Source organism: Chrysochloris asiatica, unplaced genomic scaffold (assembly GCF_000296735.1).
Source record: "Chrysochloris asiatica unplaced genomic scaffold, ChrAsi1.0 scaffold00106, whole genome shotgun sequence".
NCBI classification, from domain to species: Eukaryota; Metazoa; Chordata; class Mammalia; order Afrosoricida; family Chrysochloridae; genus Chrysochloris; species Chrysochloris asiatica.
Window position 1 is genome coordinate 2,129,502 of NW_006408624.1, and position 18,914 is coordinate 2,148,415.

At 34.5% G+C, this 18,914-nt stretch overlaps 1 protein-coding gene across 2 annotated transcripts in view; it reads left to right on the top strand.

Moving 5' to 3' along the window:
- The window catches only part of ZMYM4 (zinc finger, MYM-type 4), a 203,172-nt gene that overhangs the window by 126,941 nt on the left and 57,317 nt on the right, over nt 1–18,914 (top strand). The window contains exons 4-8 of one of the 2 annotated variants that reach the window (XM_006867520.1): nt 6,126–6,650; nt 8,237–8,298; nt 8,646–8,816; nt 16,630–16,714; nt 16,947–17,202. In XM_006867520.1, coding sequence (XP_006867582.1) covers nt 6,137–6,650; nt 8,237–8,298; nt 8,646–8,816; nt 16,630–16,714; nt 16,947–17,202 — 1,088 coding nt within the window. In that variant the 5' untranslated portion in view covers nt 6,126–6,136. The remainder of the gene's footprint in view (nt 1–6,125; nt 6,651–8,236; nt 8,299–8,645; nt 8,817–16,629; nt 16,715–16,946; nt 17,203–18,914) is intronic. The other variant, XM_006867521.1, reaches the window with a different exon arrangement.

Consider the following 18,914-nt stretch of genomic DNA (forward strand, 5'->3'; position numbering starts at 1 on the left):
CGCAAGGTCAGCAGTTCAAGCTCACCAGCTGCTCCTTGAAAACTCTATACAGAGTTGCTATGAGTCGGAACCAACTCGATGGCACTTAACAACATTTTATAATATATATGGTTATCTTAATTGAACTGTAAAAGTCTTGTCTTTATTAGGGAAATTAGCCTTTGTGATATAAAATGTCATAAAACCTGTTGTATCAGTTTATTCTTCATGTTTTTGTTTGGTTTGTTTTCTTCTTTTTTAAGAGTTTTGTAGTTATTATTGTTAAGTGCCATCGAGTCGGTTCCGACCCATAATGACCCTGTATTGGGTTTCCAAGAAGAGGCTGGTGAGCTTGAACTGCTGACCTTGTGGCTCAAATTGACTTTGCAGTCCAGTGCATTAACCCACAGTGCCGCACACAATAAATTAATCTTTTATTCTGAGTTTTGTGCAATCCTTGGAAAGCCTTGTTTTCATATTTGGTAGTGATGGTGGCTATGTGCCGTGCAATCATTGCAACCCTGAGTAGGGTTTCTGATGCTGTAAATCTTTAAGAAAGCAGAAAGCCTTATCTTTCTCCTGTGGAACAACTGGTAGTTTCAAACTGCGGAACAAGAGGTTTCCACATTTAAGAATTTAAAATAATTCTGGGTTTTTTTTCCCTTAAAATATTATAGTTTCATTTTTATATTGAAATTTCATATGTTGTTTTTGTTATGTGTCCTTGAATCAGTTCTGACTCATAGCTGTATGGGGTCAATGCCAAGAGACTGGTGGGTTTGAACCCCTAAATTTACAGTGAGCAGTCCAGTGCTCATCCTAAAGCCCCATACCAGACCCAAATCTTAGATACATCTGGAAATTATTTTGATGTAAGTTAAAGGTCAGTTGGAGTCATGGTGTGGTGCTATGGGATTAAGCACTGTACCATAAAGTCTGTTTGAACCACAAGGTCAGTAATTCAAACTCATTAGCTGCTCTTTGGAAATACTGTACAAGGTCGCTATGAGTCGTAATCAACTTGATGGCACATAACAACCACATAAATCAATTCATTTCAGATGGCTACTGTTTTTTCCCTGTATCATATAATATGACTTTAGAGGTAGAGATTTTGAAAATTATTTGCCATTTTTTTTAAATGTTGATTTTTCATACACTATAAAAAGAATGAAGGAGCTCTGGTAGCATAGTGGTTATAAATCGGGCTGCTAACCTCACGGTTGGCAGTTCGAAACTACCAGGAGAAAGATGAGGCATTCTGCTCCCATAAAGATTTGTAGCCTCGGAAACTCTGTGCAGGATCACTATGAGTCGGAACCGACTCCACATTACTTAACAATAACAACAATAGAAGGAATGGAGTCCTGATGTGGCACTGTGGGTTAATGCGCCAGACTGCAAAGCCATTTGAACTGCAAGGTCAGCAGTTCAAGTTCACCAGCTGCTCCTCGGAAATCCAATACAGGGTCACTATGGGTTGGAACCAACTTGATGGCACTTCATAACAACAATAGAAGGAATACACAGAATCACTGTACCAAAAGGAAATGGTTGATGTTCAGCTGTTTCAAGAGGTAGCATATGATCAAGAGCCAGTGATACTGAAGGAAGAAGTCCAAGGTGCATTGAGGAATCGGCAAAGAACAAGGCACCAGTAATTGATGGAATAAACATTTAAATCTTTAAACAAAGAACTTCCAGAGGTTTAAGCTGGATTTGAAAGAGGCCATGGACTGAGGGATATCATTGCTGATATCTGATGGTTCTTGGCTGAAAGCAGAGAATATCAGAAAGATGTTTGCCTGTGCTTTAATAACTTTGCAAAGACTTTCAATTGTGTGGATCATGACAAGCTATGGACAACATTGCCAAGTATGAGTATTCCTGAACACTTAATTGTGCACTTAATTGAACACTTAATTCATGAGGAATCTGTACGTGGACCAAGAGTCAGTTGTTCGAACAGAACATGGGATCACTGAATGGTTTAAAATTAAGAAAGGTGTGCGACGGGATTGTATTCTCTCAGAAGGACCATGCTGAGAAAATGATTCAATAGGCTGTGTTCTGTGAAGAAAAACGTGGCATCAGGATTGGAGGAAGCCTCATTAACAACCTTCAATATGCAGATGATACAACCTTGCTTGCTGAAAGTGAAGACGACTTAAAATATTTACTGATAAAGATCAAAAGTACAGTGTTCGGTATGGATTGCATCTCAATGTAAAGAAAACAAAAATCCTTACCACTGGACCAATAGACAACATTCTTATCAACGGAGAAAAGATTGAAGTTGTCAGGGACTTCATTCTTCTTGGATCAACCATCAACACTCATGGAATCAGCAGTTGAGAAATCAAACGACGTATTGCATTAGGCAAATCTGCTTCACAAGACCTTTTTAATGTGTTGCAGAGCAAAGATGTCAGCTTGCGGACTAAGGCGCGCCTGACCAAAGCCATGGTGTTTTCAATAACCTCTTAGACATGTGAAAGTTAGACTATGAATAAGGAAGACCGTAGAAGTGATGCTTTTGAGTTATGGTGTTGGAGGAGAATATTGAAAGTGCCATGGGCTGCCAAAAGAACCAACAGATCTGTGTTGGAAGAAGTGTCCCGTGGAGGCCAAGATGGCCAAACTTCATCTCTCATACTTCAGAAATACTATCAAGAAGGACTAGTCGCTGGAAAAGGATATCGTGTTTGATAAGGTGGAGGTCAGAGAAAAAGAGGAAGACCTCCAGCGAGATGGATTGGCAAAGTGGCAGCATCAGTTGGCTGAAGTGGGGCAACAATTGTGAGGTTGGCCGAGGATTGGGCAATGTTTCATTCTGTTGTGCACAGGTTCACTATGAGTTGGTACCAACTCGATGGCACCTAACAACAACAACAACAACAACATAGAACTTAAACTGCTGACCACATAAGGTACATAATCTTTCATTCATCAAACATACTGAGCACATGCCATGTGAATGGAGAGGGCTCTAACCCTGACTTTCAGGTTTTAACAATCTGGTTGACTTGTGTTTTAATTTTTCTCCCCAACCTTCTATTACTAAGAGAATTTTCAAATAACATTTAAAAATTGAAAGAATAGTACAATGAATATGTTGTGTACACACACACCCCCTTGTGGTAATACTATGCAAAAGTAAGTAGTATACATTATAATACTGTACTTGTAAATTCTTCAGAATGTAGCTCTTAAAATAACCTACAAATTTATACCATTTCACCCCCTAAGAAAAATATACGATAATTTTGTAAGCTATTCCCCCTACATTTACTTTTTTAGTGTCCGTGATAATATCTTATAGATTATACAACATTTTGGGTTTATCTAATTTTTTCTTGTTTGTTTACTTAAGTTGTTCCTCTCTAATTCCCATATTTTTTATACATTGAGACTTAGATGTAGAAAAGGGATGTTTAGAGACAAGTTACATGTTTTTGGCAAGAATTCATCAGTTATTTGTTGTCCTGTGAAAAGACATAAAGAATAAGTATGTCATCATTAGGGAGGATATGTTTAATCACTTAAGAGGGTAGACATATTATAAATTCTCACTCTTACATTCATAAATCACTGGCTTTTTTGACACTGAGCAAATAAATACTCTGCTCCTCAACAATTGTACTCTGTTCACCAAGAATTGTTACTCAAAGGCTTTATTAACATCTGTTACCTGAATTGTTAATTTAGAAATTATAAAATGATAATTTTCTTATTCTATTGTTTCTTCTTCATTTATTTAGCAACAGCAAGTATTCTTCTATTTTAAAAAAGAGCTTTACTTTATGGATTCAAATTATTTTATTGTTTTCATCAGCACATGCTTTAGTTTTCTGATTGTACATTTTCCCAGGTCTATAAGGCGGAATCATAATTATGTATTTTAAGCATTTTATTCCTAAAGCCTACAAAAGTGTTTATCACAGATGGTAGTATATACATGCTGAATGTATTAGTGAAAACATTAGGCAGCAGGCAACTATTGAAGCATTTCAAGGTGTACCATCAGATGATTTGTATTTAGAGGATTCTGCTGTCTCTATGGAGGAGAGCAACTTGTTAAAACTTTTCATTTGGATCTTGGACTCTTCCTTCCAAGTAACCTAACTCAGAATAACTTAAACAAAACAAGGGGAATATATTGGATCTTAAGATCCAGGGAAGAGTTGAAGAACCAAATAACTTGAAGGATGCATCTGAACTTTAGGAGCAAGTAAGAATACCAGTGTCATTAATATTTTTAGTCGTTGTTTCACTCTGTGTCTTTATCAAATCCAGTCTATATGCTCCTGGAGTCCTGGTGTGGTACTTTAGGATTAGCACTGGTCTGCTAACCACAGGTTGGTAATTCAGACCCATCATGGGTTCCTCAGAAACCCTATATAGTGTTGCTTTGAATCAGAACCATCTTGATACTTTTAATGACAACAGCAGAACAATTAAATGTGGCTTGCGGGGGAGTAGGAGTTTTTGACAATATTGTGGCTTCGTTGATACCCATTGCTTGAGTTTGGTATACTGTTAAAGATACTGCAGTGGGCTAGGAAGTGATATGGAGTGTTGGACTAGAAATTGAGTGGAAGAGCTGGATTAAAAAATTGAAAGGGATTCTGTCTTGAGCAGCAGCTAGTTTGATACCTATATTAAGTTATGGAAATATTAAGAACAATATGCTAATGGTGGAAGGAGCTGGAGTCAGAGAGGAATCATAGGCAGGAGAGTGAACATGTCTAAATGCTTTAAAGAAGTAAACAGTTGTCAACTCTGCTCATCCTTTAATGAGAACTGGGAGTGCAGTGGCTCCGTAGAATAAGCACTGGACTGTGAAACCACACAAGGTTGATGGTTCGAGCTCATCAGCCTTTCCATGGGAGAAAGATGAGGCTTTCTGCTCCCGCAAAGATTTTTAAAGCCTCAGAAAACCTATATAGGATTGGTATGAGTTGGAATCAACTCAGTGGCACTTAACAACAACATGCCTACAATGGAAACATGATGAGTTTTAATTTACTGTTAACGAGTTGAAGGTCCTGAGGGTGGGGGACGTCTAGGCTAAAGAAAAAACTGTTAAGAACACAACAGCAAAAATCAAATCACGCCTATGGATATAGAAAAAAATTGCATGGTCTCAGTGTATAGAATGAGAAGAGAACTGGAATCCTGGAGGAAAAGGTGATAATAAAGTATGAAATAAATTGATAGAGCATTTAGGAAGGTAGGAAGAAAAGTAGTATCAAACCAAAGGAACAAAGGGTTTATTCTGAAGTGGGTACCAAATGCCACATAAGGATTTAACCAATAAGAGAACATTGATTATTTTAGTGGAAGCTGTTTCAGTGAGAAGTTGTTCATTATATTGTATTAGATTCAAAGGATTAATTATAGGGAGATGAAGTAAAAACAAACCATGTTAGAAGTTTAACTGTAAAGAAACAAGTGTAAATGGAAGGCCATAAATAGAAATGAAAGAATATGAAGTTGTTCTTTTGAGGGGGTTTATTTTGAGATTAGAGAGATTTGAACATATAATTCTGAGCAGTAAAGTTTCTTTGTTAAATTCTAGCTTGTATACATTTTTTTATGTTTAGATATTTATTATAAACATTAACTGTTTATTAGTGTTCATACATAGATGACTTGTGATCTAATATCAGTTTCCCAGAATAATCACTGTCACTGTAATCATTGTTAATTGTCACTTTCATGTTCTCTTCTATGTGTAGTAGTAAATTTTATACATGCTATCAGTAGTCCTCACTATAAATTAACTTACAAGGTGAGTATTATGTCATTGTATAGATGTAGAGATTCTGAGTTTATTTCTCAGGATCCTGTAGATTTTCAATGACCAAACTATAAATTTCCAGCACAAATATGCATAATTCTAAAGTTGGTGCTTTTTTGTCTGTATTTCATTGCTCTCCTTTTAAACCTAAAATGGTGTGTCAACCATGAGTCCGTATATCTATTGCACACATATCAAAGTACTAAATGAATACTATGGTAATGTCTTTATTTTGTTTGGAAAAGAAAAAAAAAAAGTATGTTTGGTTGTATACCAGGCAGACCTAATAAATGTGACCGTCTGTAGCACTATCTTTTGTCTAAACAATATTTTACTTTTTAAGGTGGTGGTATCATGGATACAGAAATGTCTGAAGATACAGACCACAACTTAACGCCTACCCTTGACAGCATGTCTTATGGAATGCCAAATCAAACAGGATCTGAAAATTCATTACTGGATGAAGATGATTATTTTCTGAACTCTGGGGATCTTGCGGGGATTCCAGTTGTTTGTAGTGACAATGAGGATGAACAGGATTTTAGCTCAAAGGACAATCTTGTTTCTTCAATTCATACTGATGATAGCTTGGAAGTAGAAAGAAGAGTCCCACAGAATGAATCAGATAATGAAAATGAAATACAAATTCACAATAAAGTAAAAAAGGACTTTCCTAAACAGTTTGATCAGATTTCTGTTTTTAAATCTATGCGAAAAGATTTTAGTCTAGTAAGAGAAAACAGCAAAGAGACATTTTCTGGAAAGGAGAAAAATAGAGACCTAACTTACCATGAACGTGAAAAACGGTTGGATAAATCCCATAAAGATTTGGATTCAAGGTTGAAAAGCAGTTTTTTTGATAAAGCAGGTAATAATTGTTGGAATGGAACCATAAAACAGAATAATTATCAAAGTACTGATAATAATAATACAGCTTTTGTTAACTACCTTGTGACATGAAGTATGAACAGTTAAATTCATTGTAAGCTTGTCATTTTTCTTTATCCTTGTTCTTTGCAGACTGACTGAATTTCTCACAGTAAATTTTGATAATGGTATAAATGGTTGAAAAATAGCTCTAAGCCTCATTTCTCCCTCCCTTGGTTGCAATATTTTGATGAGAAGGCAAGATACTCGAATTACCTGTTCATTTTCTTTGGTTGAACATTGGAACCTGAAGTTGGATTTAACTTCTTTGTGCTGTAAGCACTAATTCAAACTGCTGTCCCACCAGTTAGTCCACATTAAGGAGGGTTTAACTTTTTGTTAACATTTCTGTTTTCTGTTTTAGAAGTTTCTTGTGGCTCCTCTTGAGCCCACTGTAATCTATACTTTAACTTCAGTTCCATTTTTAAACATATTTTCTTCTGTGGCTTACTTTCCCCCGATCATTTACTTGCATTTCATTTTCTCTCTTTGTATATATACGTATAAAAGTACTTATCATTTAACAAGGACTAACTGAAATCCCTTTTTATTGTTAGTCATCTCTAACCTCTCTCCATCTATAATGAATTATTTGCTTATCTGTATTTCCGCAGCATTTTTTTCACATCTCATTATTTGTAGTACTTTTCATATACTATTAAATATTACTGTTCTTTATTTGTTTTGCTTTAGTTAGGCGTTTCTTGAGGGCCAGGTTGTATCTTATGCAGTTTTGTATTCTTGGGCTTAACTTGGTACAATGAAATAGTAATCGTTCAATATCTGTTTTGTAGATGTGAAGAAAAGCAAATATACTATACCAACCTTTATATTTTCTCTGATAGTTCTAGGAAACATATGGCAGAAATAACAAAGCAGTATTGACAATAACAGTTATTTTGGTTGTCTGTTTATGTGCAAGCCTGTACTTTAGGGGATATTGAAAATTTTAAGAGTCCATATCCTCAAGGAACATATGTGCAGTAGTAGAAGGGAAAGATAAGTCAAATAGTAGAAATGTCAATGACCAGATGACTAGCATAAGATTTAATTTATAATTAAAATAATGAAATCGTAAAGCAGTATCAGGTGAATTTAGTTTAAATGATTGAAATGGAAGAAAGAATTTTTCTTCAAAGAGAGGGAAGATTTTATAGTGGAAAGATGTATTTTGAACTGGACTGAGTCTGGAATACTGTATGAGATTAGCATAGACAAGGGAGTTCAAATGGTATAGGATATAGGGGAGAATAAACCAGTCATTTTTCAGAACACAGTAAATAAAGTAACCAATTAGGATTGCGCAAGGAAAAAGTATGGAATGAAGCTAAAAGTTAGATGGGGCTATATTGTACAGAATCTTTGAGGGAAACTACCTATTGGGTCTTTTAGGCAATCCAGTGCACTCTACTGAGTATTTGGTTGGAAAAGAAAGAAAATTGTCAGATGATAGCTTTGTAAGTCACTATGAAATTTGTTACTCATATACATATGTTGTTTTGTTTTGTTTTGTTTTTCTTTCAATAGCTAATCAAGTTGAAGAAACATTACATACCCATTTACCACAAACCCCAGAAACAAACTTTAGGGTAAGTTTACAGTGTGTATGTAGATTAATGTAACTGTGGCAAGTGTCAAAGTTTTCTTTATGTCACTTTCTAAATTGCAACTTTATATGTTGCATTTAGTGCTGATTTCTTTTATTTGCCTTATTATTTGGGTAAGGGCATCTTTGGAGACAGAAGTTGCCTCAGCTCTTAGGTTCCTTATTTGTATTTGATATTTAGAAGTATAGCACATTTACTTTTAGGTACAGGGACTCTTATGAGTGTCCACTGAGTTCTTCATTTCTAGTGAACTTTTCTTTGGGTGTTAATCCTGAAGAGCAGCAGTTTTTCAATATGAATATTTATTAATCCTTTATATTATGTTTTAGGATTCCAGCTATCCATTTGCCAATAAAGAACCCATTGGTTCGGAACTGGGGAATTCCTTTGCAACAAATATTAGAATTAAAGAAGAACCTTTGGATGATGAGTATGACAAAGCCATGGCACCACAGCAGGGACTACTAGACAAAATTAAAGATGAACCTGACAATGCTCAAGTAAACATTTCACCTTTTCCCCCCCTTCTCTTTATTCCGTGATTTGAATTATTCATTTGACAGAGGAAATTCTTGACTAAGAAGTGGTTTGTTGACAGGGTGAGTGGAGACTGTTATGTAAGTTTCAGCCAGTTCGAGTTATGTTGTGAGACTAATGCTAAGGAGTGAGCAGAGTTACAAAAAATTATTCCTGAGTCGTAATTAAAGCTTTTAATCCATTTTGTTTCTCAATGCCATTGTTCTTCAATTTTTTTATTTTTATTTTTTTCCATTTCATTGCAGAATTAGGGGAAGGGTGAGAGTAGTCACGGATTTGAAATAGACACATCAAGCATGATGAGGGTTTTCTGGTGCTTTATGAAGGTCTAGGGATCCTGTTTTGGCTTCTTAGGATAAGCACTTGACCTCAAGGTTGGTTAGAACTGCAAGGTCACTGGTTCAGACTCTCCAGCCACTCCTCAGAAATTGTATACAAGTTGTAACTGACTCGACAGCACACAGTAAGAACAACAGTGAAAGGCTTTGGTATGATTGATTTCATATGGAGTAATAAGCTCTTTGCACTTATTGCTAATACAGGAGTTAATGAACTTTAGATTTAAAAGCCATTTCAGTGTGTTAGTTGGTAGAATATAAAGTTAGCTTTGATAACTGATACAGGAATTGAGCTTATAAAATACAGGTTTGAGACCTTTGGATAATTAGGTAAGGGTAGTACCCTGCTATATCAGGTTGCTCTGGGGATAAGTCATGGAATTCTAATAACTGAAGTCCTGAAATCAGCTAAGTTGGAATGAAAGAAAGAAGTTCTAGCAAGTGCTATAATAATTTTGGAATGTTGGAAGGAGTCGAAGGGATAAATATAATAATAACAATTATTTGAGGTTAGTCTGTGTTTTATACAGGTATCAAATCAGAGGATGAGAGGTAAATAATGTATGGATTAGACATTTTGGTCTAGTTGAAAGTATTCATTTCCTTATCTGTGAAGGGTTTGAGAATGTGAGACTTTTTTCATTGAGATTTTTTGAGCAGTAGTTCTCAACCTTAGTACTATTAGCATTTTGCACCAGATAATTCTTTTTCAAGGGGCTGCATTTTTGGATACTTAGCAGCATTCCTGGCCTCTACCCATTGGATGCCAGTAGCACAATGTCATGGTGGATACATTCTACCTACTAATACTATAACTGGGTCTACAAACAAATAACCCTTCTAAACATAACTTCTACATTAACCCTTCCTAACAAATTAAATTCATACCAAATCAGTACTTCATTAGAAATACCACAGATATTCTCAGATGTTGTCGAATGTCTCCTGAAGGGCAAAATCGTACAATGCTAAGACCATTGTTTTAAAATAAAGAGATGATAGAATAGGTGATTATAGAGATAGATGATTTATATTAGTCAGATTTATGTTTAATTAAGGAAGCATTTCATGGTACCCAGTGGAAGGTAGCTGTATAGTATTAAGATTATAGCACTGTAGAAGTTCAAGGAATGTTATGGCTACAAAGGAGACTATAATAGAGAGGAAGAAATGTGAATATATTTGACTAGAAGATAGATTGGAAGCATTTATGGAAATAGATCAGAGTTCTTGCATGTCTGAATTAGGGATAAATAGGAGTCCTGGTGTGGCGCCATAGGATAAACGCTAGTCTGGTAACGGCAGCTCAGCAGGTCAAATCTGTCACCCGTTCCTTGGAAACTCAGGGTTGCTATGTGTCAGAACTGACTCTACAGCACTTTAACAACAAAGGTATCGTTAACACTCGGGATGATCATGTGGCAGTGTATGCCTCAAGTGTATAGCCATGTCTGTACGCAAGGTAAATCTCATTTCTCTTTATATGTAGTATACATACATACAGTGTGGAAATGGGAAATCTATAAGAAAGCATAATGCTGATCAGGTACCAATGTCATCCCTTTCTCTCTCTATATTATCCAGTGATACTTTCCTTAGGGAAAAAAGGCAATTAATAGCAAATACCACAAAGAATGGGATAGGACATTAAGAAGGGTAATTAATATTATTGCTTTGAAAACAAAGTTTCCAGTGACTGGAAAGTACCAATAGGATAAAACAACCAGAACACAGAAACACGTACATTTTTAACACTTACTCAAAATATAGTAATGGGTTTCAAATGCTGATTAAGAACTTCCATGGTTATGGGGGAAAACTTCCCCCAAAGGTTCACCACCTGATTGATTGGACCCTTGAGAACAAGTCAAGAACATGGGTAGTTTCTAAGCATAAAGTTTTGAAGTCTTCTATACCCTTTACCCCAGAGTAAGTCAATCCCAGCATGTGACTGGATAAAGTTGCATTTTTTTATAGGCAATCCTCTGTTGTCAGTCACACAGTTCCTGTAGGATGAGGCCTTTGATAATTTTTCTAGAAATTTCCAAGTGAGTACATGTTATAAACTACAGGTACTTGGTTCTTTCCTTATTTTCTTTTCCTCTTTACTTTCTTCTGGTAGTAGTTGTTGTTTTTCCATTTCCCTTTATTCTCCTGTTTTGACTACTACTCACCCCACATGCCCACCCAACAAATGGCCATTGAAAATTTATACTCTTTTCTGTTAAATACTGTAGAATGCTTTATTATTCCTATTCATTTCCCATAGCTTGGAAAAGGGGGTTCTAAGTTATTATTTTCTTAGTTTCTCTGATAGTCTTGTTGTTGTTAAGTGCCATTAGAGTCGGTTCTGACCCATAGCGACCCTGTATAGAGTTTCCGAGGAGTCACTGGTGAGCTTTGAACTGCCGACCTTGCAGTTCAGATGGCTTTTCAGTTTGGTGCATTAACCCACAGTGCCACACCAATAATCTTATTAGCCTTACTCTTATTTAAAAAAAAAATCTGGTATATTTTATAATTGTAGTCAGTCTTTACTTTTGATCTTCAATTATTCGTAATTTTTCTCTTAGTTAAGTACTGTCAGAGCCTTAACTCATTGGCTTTTTCTCTGTGCTTAACTTTTGTTTTCAGCTCACTTCCTAAAATTCTTCTGCTTTGTGCAGTTCACTGTAGTATTAATATTACTTTCATTTCCTATATGAAATACTAAGGTGCTGAAATGAATGTGTATTTTTAGCTTTCTATTCATTTGCTCTTGGCTGTTTCTTTCCTAATGATTTCAGTGTTTTGTCAGTCATCTTCCTCCCGCCTTTGAATCTGGTATAACATCATTGTGGTCTCTCAGTTTCATTTCTTCAGACTAATCCCACTGCATGTGACTAATATTGTTTGTAACATTTTTAATTATAGGTGATTTTACTCGTACTGTTTTGCATTATCCTTCTAACAACTTTATATAAGATGACCAGAATAGAGGATGTGTATCCCATTAATAGATAAGTAGATGAGGATACTGAAGTTCATAGAAATTAAGTTAGCAACTCAAGACTCCATGGCCAGGAAGTCGCTAATCTGGAGCCATGATCATAGTCTTCCTATTCTTATTAATCTATTAATCTTGCTTTAAATAAAAGTTGCTTAATTTTTAAAAACTGCATAGGAAGGGTTTTAAAGAGCAAGAGAGTTAATATTTTCCTTTCTCTGTCTCCATAGCTTCTAAAATCTGGGCACTCAATAAATACTACATTAAAATCTTAAAAAAAATATTTTTTTTCTTAATAAGAGAGGGAAAACGAATCCACAATTGCATTGAAGTAAATGGATTAGGATGGAAAAGCAAATTAATTGTCTCAGTAGTTATTTCTACTATCTAAGAAGTACATCAGTGATTGAAACTCAAAAACTGCTCCTGTACATGGGTCACTGAGCCAGAACCGACTTGATGGCATTTACAGTAGCAGCAACAACAGGAAAGTAGAACTCAGTAATTCAGATGTTGGGGTTTTATGTTGTTGTTAAGTGCCATCAAGTCGCTTCCAACTCACAGTGGCTCTGTACTAGGGTTTCCAAGGAACAGCTGATAGGTTTGAACCACCGACCTTGCAGTTCAAATCGACTTTGCAGTCCAGTGTTTATCGTATAGCACCACACCATGGGTTTTATAAGAGCCTAGAATTTATAAGAACCTAAATTCTGTAGCCACATCAAGTATTTTTCGCTATAGAATTTAGATTATTATTTTCTAAAATACAGTTCTTGGGATACTAATACAGACAGATCTTCCTTTGTGTTAAATGAAAGGGGGGAGGTAAAGATGTTGCTGAAAGAATTTGTTTTGTTTTGACACCTATTATTTTTCTGCTTCTCAAAGCTTTAGAGTCATCAATCAGGTTTTTATTTATTGGGAAAACATTTATTAATCATTATCAGGTATTTGTAAATTTAGGTACTATAGGAGATACAAACAAAACAAGTGTAGATTCTACATTGAAGGTCTTGTGGGGGATAAACAGTACTTAACATGTATACTAATTTTACTGTGTTACATATATATATAGTAAGATGAAAGTATTTTTGAAGCTTGAGAAAAGTGTCAGAAGTTTGGAATAACTGTCAGAATGATAGAATTGACTAGCACCATTAAAATATGCCTCTGAACATTGATTATGTTTGGAATTTTCTGAGTTTCAAAATTGCTTTAATTTGAAATTTGCTTTAATATACTATATAACAGGAGTGTCAGGATGGGTCAGTATTAGATCTTTTAATGTATATATTTCATCAACAGGTCAATTATGACTGTGTAATTTTATTAGATACCAGAAGACATCTCATGTAATTCACTATGCATTACTTATAGTAGATAACTGTTTATCATGGTAAGGAAATATTTACTTCAGATCAATAAAGCATCTGTTTAAAATGCTAGAAATCTTCAGTTAATAATTATTAAAAGAAAACAGGTTACTGATATCACCATTATTTTTTTTAACTTTCGTTGGAGTTTTGACCTAATGCATGTTTAAAAAATTAGAAGAATAAATAATAGAAAAGGGGAGTTAAAAATCATCATTTGCTGCTAAGGTCTTTATTAGAGAATTAATAGAATTCATAAAAATTTAGTGGAGTATGTAGTTCAATTGTAGCTGTATTAAAAGAGCAATGTTTCTATAAACCAGTGGTTGCACAATTAGGTAATATAATGAAAAAGCTGTATTTCCAGTAGCAATCAGAAAGTAAATATGTCAGATAAAAGACTAGTGGTCATTTTAAAATGTAAGAAATATGAAAATGTCAGTTATTTCCACATTATAAGGGTTTGATGTAATTTTGATGGAAAAAATCAATGGTTAGGTTCTGAAGTTTAAAAAAAAGTGTGAATCAGCTTGCATGCAAACATGCAAATACATTCATATACATATATTCTAAAAATAAATAGAGAGGGTTAAAGTAGCAAACCCAATTAAATAATTAAATATCCTGCAATTATTTTAATTTGTATAGTGTAGTATCATAAGATTGTTGTTGTTAAGTGCCGTCGAGTCGATTCCTTCCCATAGCGACCCTGTATAGGGTTTCATATAATTGTTGTTGTTAAGTGCCGTGGAGTCGGTTCCAACTCATAGCGACCCTGTACAGGGTTTCCTAGACTGTAAATCTTTGCGGAAGCAGAAAGCCTCATCTTTCTCCCGTGGAACAGCTGGTAGTTTCGAACTGCTGACCTTGTGGTTCGCAGCCCAATTCGTAACCACTGCGCTACCAGAACTCCTTTGAAAAATGAGAACTTATACATTGACTCCTAATAAACACTTTTTGATATATTAATCATCAGTGAATTATAAGAAATTCATTTGCCATTTAGAGGGGGGAAGAAAAAAAACACCTATCATACTTCAAAATGAGTAAAGCTCAGATTAATTAAACAGCTAGGCAAACTACGGACTTCAGGCCAAATCCAGCCTGTTCCTGATTTTTGTTTTGTTTTTCTACTAGTTTTCACAAATAAACTTTTGTGGGAACATTATCCACCTCACTGCTTTCAATAATCAAAGGCAAAGTGAGACAGAGACACTACATGGCACACAAAGTATCATATCTGGAGTCCTGGTATGGTGCTGTAGGATAAGCACTGGACTGCAAACCATAAGGTCAACAGTTCAATCCACTGACACTTCCATGGAAACCTACACAGGGTTGCTCTGAGTCAAAACTAATGCGACAGCACTTAAAAACAATAACATCTCACCCTTTACAAAGTTTCCTGATCCCTATATTAAAGAACTTTATCAGAGATAATGAAACCAGTTTGTTATTATTTTTTATGGAAGTAGAACTTTGTAAGAGTTAAAAGAATTATTAAAAGGAAAAAGGTTATTAGATTTTTGGTATAAAAACAGAAACTTTAATAAAAGTGTTACTTCAGATGTTATATAACAGATACTTCAGACGATTAATATATTTATTTACAATATGATGGATTTTTTTTTTTTTTGGTAAATGATGACATTTTAAAATAATTGCCAATTGAAACCCCAGTAGGAAAAGACTTAAATGACTTCTGTTTTAGTTTGCTGGAGTATATATAATGTAGATTTATTTTTTGTTGTTGTTGTCTATCAGTGACCTTTTTACCTAATCTCACTTTAAGGATCTTTTCTTAAACAAGAATCTTAATATGAAAATATGAATATTAACAAAAATGTTCATCAGGATGTTACTGATTGTGCTAAATATGTGGCAATATTAAGTAAGTCAGTGGTGCATTATCGTTGTAATCTTAGTGTTGTGTAGGGCCATATTGGAGTTGTTGTTGTTAAGTGCCGTAGAGTTGGTTCGACCCATAGTGACCCTGAACAGTGTTTCCAAGGCTGTAAATCTTTATGGGAGCAGAAAGCCTCATCTTTCTCCCGCGGAGCAGTTGGTAGTTTCAAACTGCTGACCTTGTGATTTGCAGCCCAATTGGTAACCACTACTATACCAGAGCTCTTTATACTGGAGTTAGTACATAGTAAATACTCTTAACAGAAAAAAGTATACGTTTAAGATGCCTGAAAATGCTGAGAATAAGGATTCTCCGTGGTTTTGGAAAGTTTTAGTGTGATAAGCAATGGGTTAAAAGAAAATTATGTTTACTTACCACTTGGGAGTTTCACAATACAGTAAGTTTAAAAGCAAATAACAGTGCTGAACTCTTGCAATAGAACTCAATTATGTGGTGGTGATTGGTGACTTTTAAAAATTGTTGAAACTTACAATATTCTTTTAGTTTTCTCAGACTTTTTGGAATCTATCTGTTAACCTCAGGGGTTCTTGTTTTCTAACATAAATGTTGATATATAATCACTTCAAGTTATGTTGAAGTAATATATAGCAAAATCCAAAAGTTGAAATGATTCAAGTCATCAAAGTCAGTTTATAAGAATGATATTTCTGTATACAGTATTTACAACTATGTAAACAAATAAAACCTCTGAATGGAAGAGGGGAAAAGACTGGAAAGAAATATATCAAAATAATAACTGGTTGCTTTGGATGATGGAAATACGATTAGGATTTAAATTTCTCTGTTTATCATAATTTTCTGTATTGTATGTTACTTTTATAATAGATATACATATTAAAATGCTGAAATATTCAAGAGGAATTTTCTAAAATAATTTATACGTATCTGATTGTGCAATAGGCTAATTAATTAGGCAGCTGCTTTCATTATTTATTTAACCTGTCTTCCTAGTATGTATAAACTTATTTACTCTTATTGCAATTATAGTTTGCTTACTGTTTTGTATTGTATAATTTCTTATTTATTTTAATATAGTAAATATTTCATACCTCTGCATAATCATTCTAAAATGCCGTTAATTTGTGGATTTCTTGAATTACATTGTTATTCTTTCTGAAGTGCGTTTACTTATTTTTCTTTGTTTTATTAAAGGAGTATGGTCATGGCCAGCAGCAAAAAACTCAAGAGGGAGAACTGAAAATTAGTGCTGTGTTTTCTGTTAGTGGCAGTCCTCTTGGTAAGACATAGAAGTAAATAAATTAGTCATGTTTGTTTATTCTGACCAGTCTACGTGAAAAAAAAATACCTATGTTAGTAAGTCAGGCAGTATCTTTATGTAGAATGCCTTTATTACATACTGCATAATTAGTGTTTGGCTTCAAGACTAACTCTAGAAGGGAAAAATAAATGCATACTTAAAATTAATGGTAAAAAGTAAAGCATAGTTTTCTTTCTTTCTTTTTTCAAAGCTCCACAGCTAACTACTGGCTTTCAACCTTCTCTGGCATCATCTGGCGTGAATAAAATGCTTCCTTCAGTTCCAGCCACAGCTGTTCGAGTTTCCTGTTCTGGTTGTAAAAAAATACTCCAGAAGGGGCAAACTGCTTATCAGAGAAAAGGTTCTACTCAGCTATTCTGCTCAACGCTGTGTCTCACTGGATATACCGTTCCACCTGCCCGCCCACCACCTCCTCCTACCAAGAAAACATGTTCAAGTTGCTCAAAGTATAGCAGAATTCTAAATTATCTTCTCTATTATCTTTTTTTAAAAAAGCATGCTTTGTTTTTATTGTGTTTATTCTTTTCTGTGTTTTGTTTTACTTTGTTTATTTTGAGAAGTACCATATTATTTAGTATGAGAGAGCTTTAAAAAGTTTATGAGAAAGTAGTTGTTAAAAGATAATGGAATTTTTCCAAGGACTTTAGGACGCTCTTTATTAACATCATTGCAGTTTTTCTAGGTGCTAGGTCCACAGGTTTCAAACAAGGTATCTTATAAGAGGTGGTTTGAGAGCAACTCTTCTGTTTTTATTAGTTGAGATACTTTATAAACTGAGATTATGTCATTTGGGAATATTGTATGACCACTGTTTTTTTATTTTGAACATGTAATTCCCTGCCATAAGAGCCAATTCCAAGACATAGCCACCCTGAATAGGGTTTCCCAAAGCTGTAAATCTTTACGGGAGCAGAAAGCCTCACCTGTCCTAATATTGGACCTATAGGCAATATATAATTAAATCCAATAAATATTGTAAATTTTATAACACATTATAAAGGTAAAAAAAAATAATAATTGTGTTTCCTATTACCTAACTAAAATTTATTTCATAATTTTAAGTATAAATGACTTGGATCCAATGTTTTATCTTTTCAGTATCTTTGAACTACTTTAAAAGGTCCATTGTAGTACCTAGAAAATTGGGCATGACCAATGCTAGTAAGATCATTGTATTTGATACATTTGAGGAAAACCTATTCCTGGCTAATTTTGAAAGTGAATGTTATAAACTATATAAAGGAATACGTGAGGGACAGGTGAATAATATTCTTGTTTTGAAACATGTTGACCTGTCTCTATTTGTAAGCTATTTATATCATGATTTATTAGTTTTAAATATTTGTATTTTTAGTTTCCCAGATGGATACTGTTCATTTTCTGACTGGAATGGGAAAAAAACACGTCCTCCTCCGGTTCCTTTGGAAAAGGGCATAGTTTTGATAAAATAGATTTGTTTTTTATTTGAATATGTTTAAACGTTTTTCTATAAATAAATTAATACATACCATTTATACTTCATTTCTGTGAAACAATTGATATGGTAAATTTTAGTTATATTTGAGATAGTAAAATGATATTTAATAATTGTTTAATCTCATATCTTAGGGAAAATTTGACTTCAAGATAGTTTCATTTGGAAGGTATAGTACCTAGTTCCCTTATAACAATGTTTTTATTTAAAACAGTAACAAATACTTCTGTAACTTTTTGGATTTTGATTATCTTGAAGCTGATCCTTTTGAATAGTTTCAATGGTAGTAAACGTTCATCTCTTTATCATGTAATGTTCATGTATAATTGTCATTTAGAACCACATACCAAGGCCAGTGGTTCAAACCTACTAGTTGCGCCTTGGAAACGCTATACCAGGTCACTATGAGTCAAAACTGACTCAGTGACACTTATCAACACTGTACTGTAGTAAAGGAACCTTAAGAGTGTAGTGGTTATCAGTTGGGCTGCTAACTGCAAGGTGTCAGCAGTTTGAATCTACCAGTCCCTCAGGGGAAGAAAGATGAGACTTCCTGTTCCATAAAGATTTACAGCCTCAGAAACCCTATACAGGGTCGCTATGAGTTGAAACTGACTTAATGGCACACAGCTACCATATTAAGGAGCACTGGTGACACGGTAGAATAAGCACTGGACTGCTAAC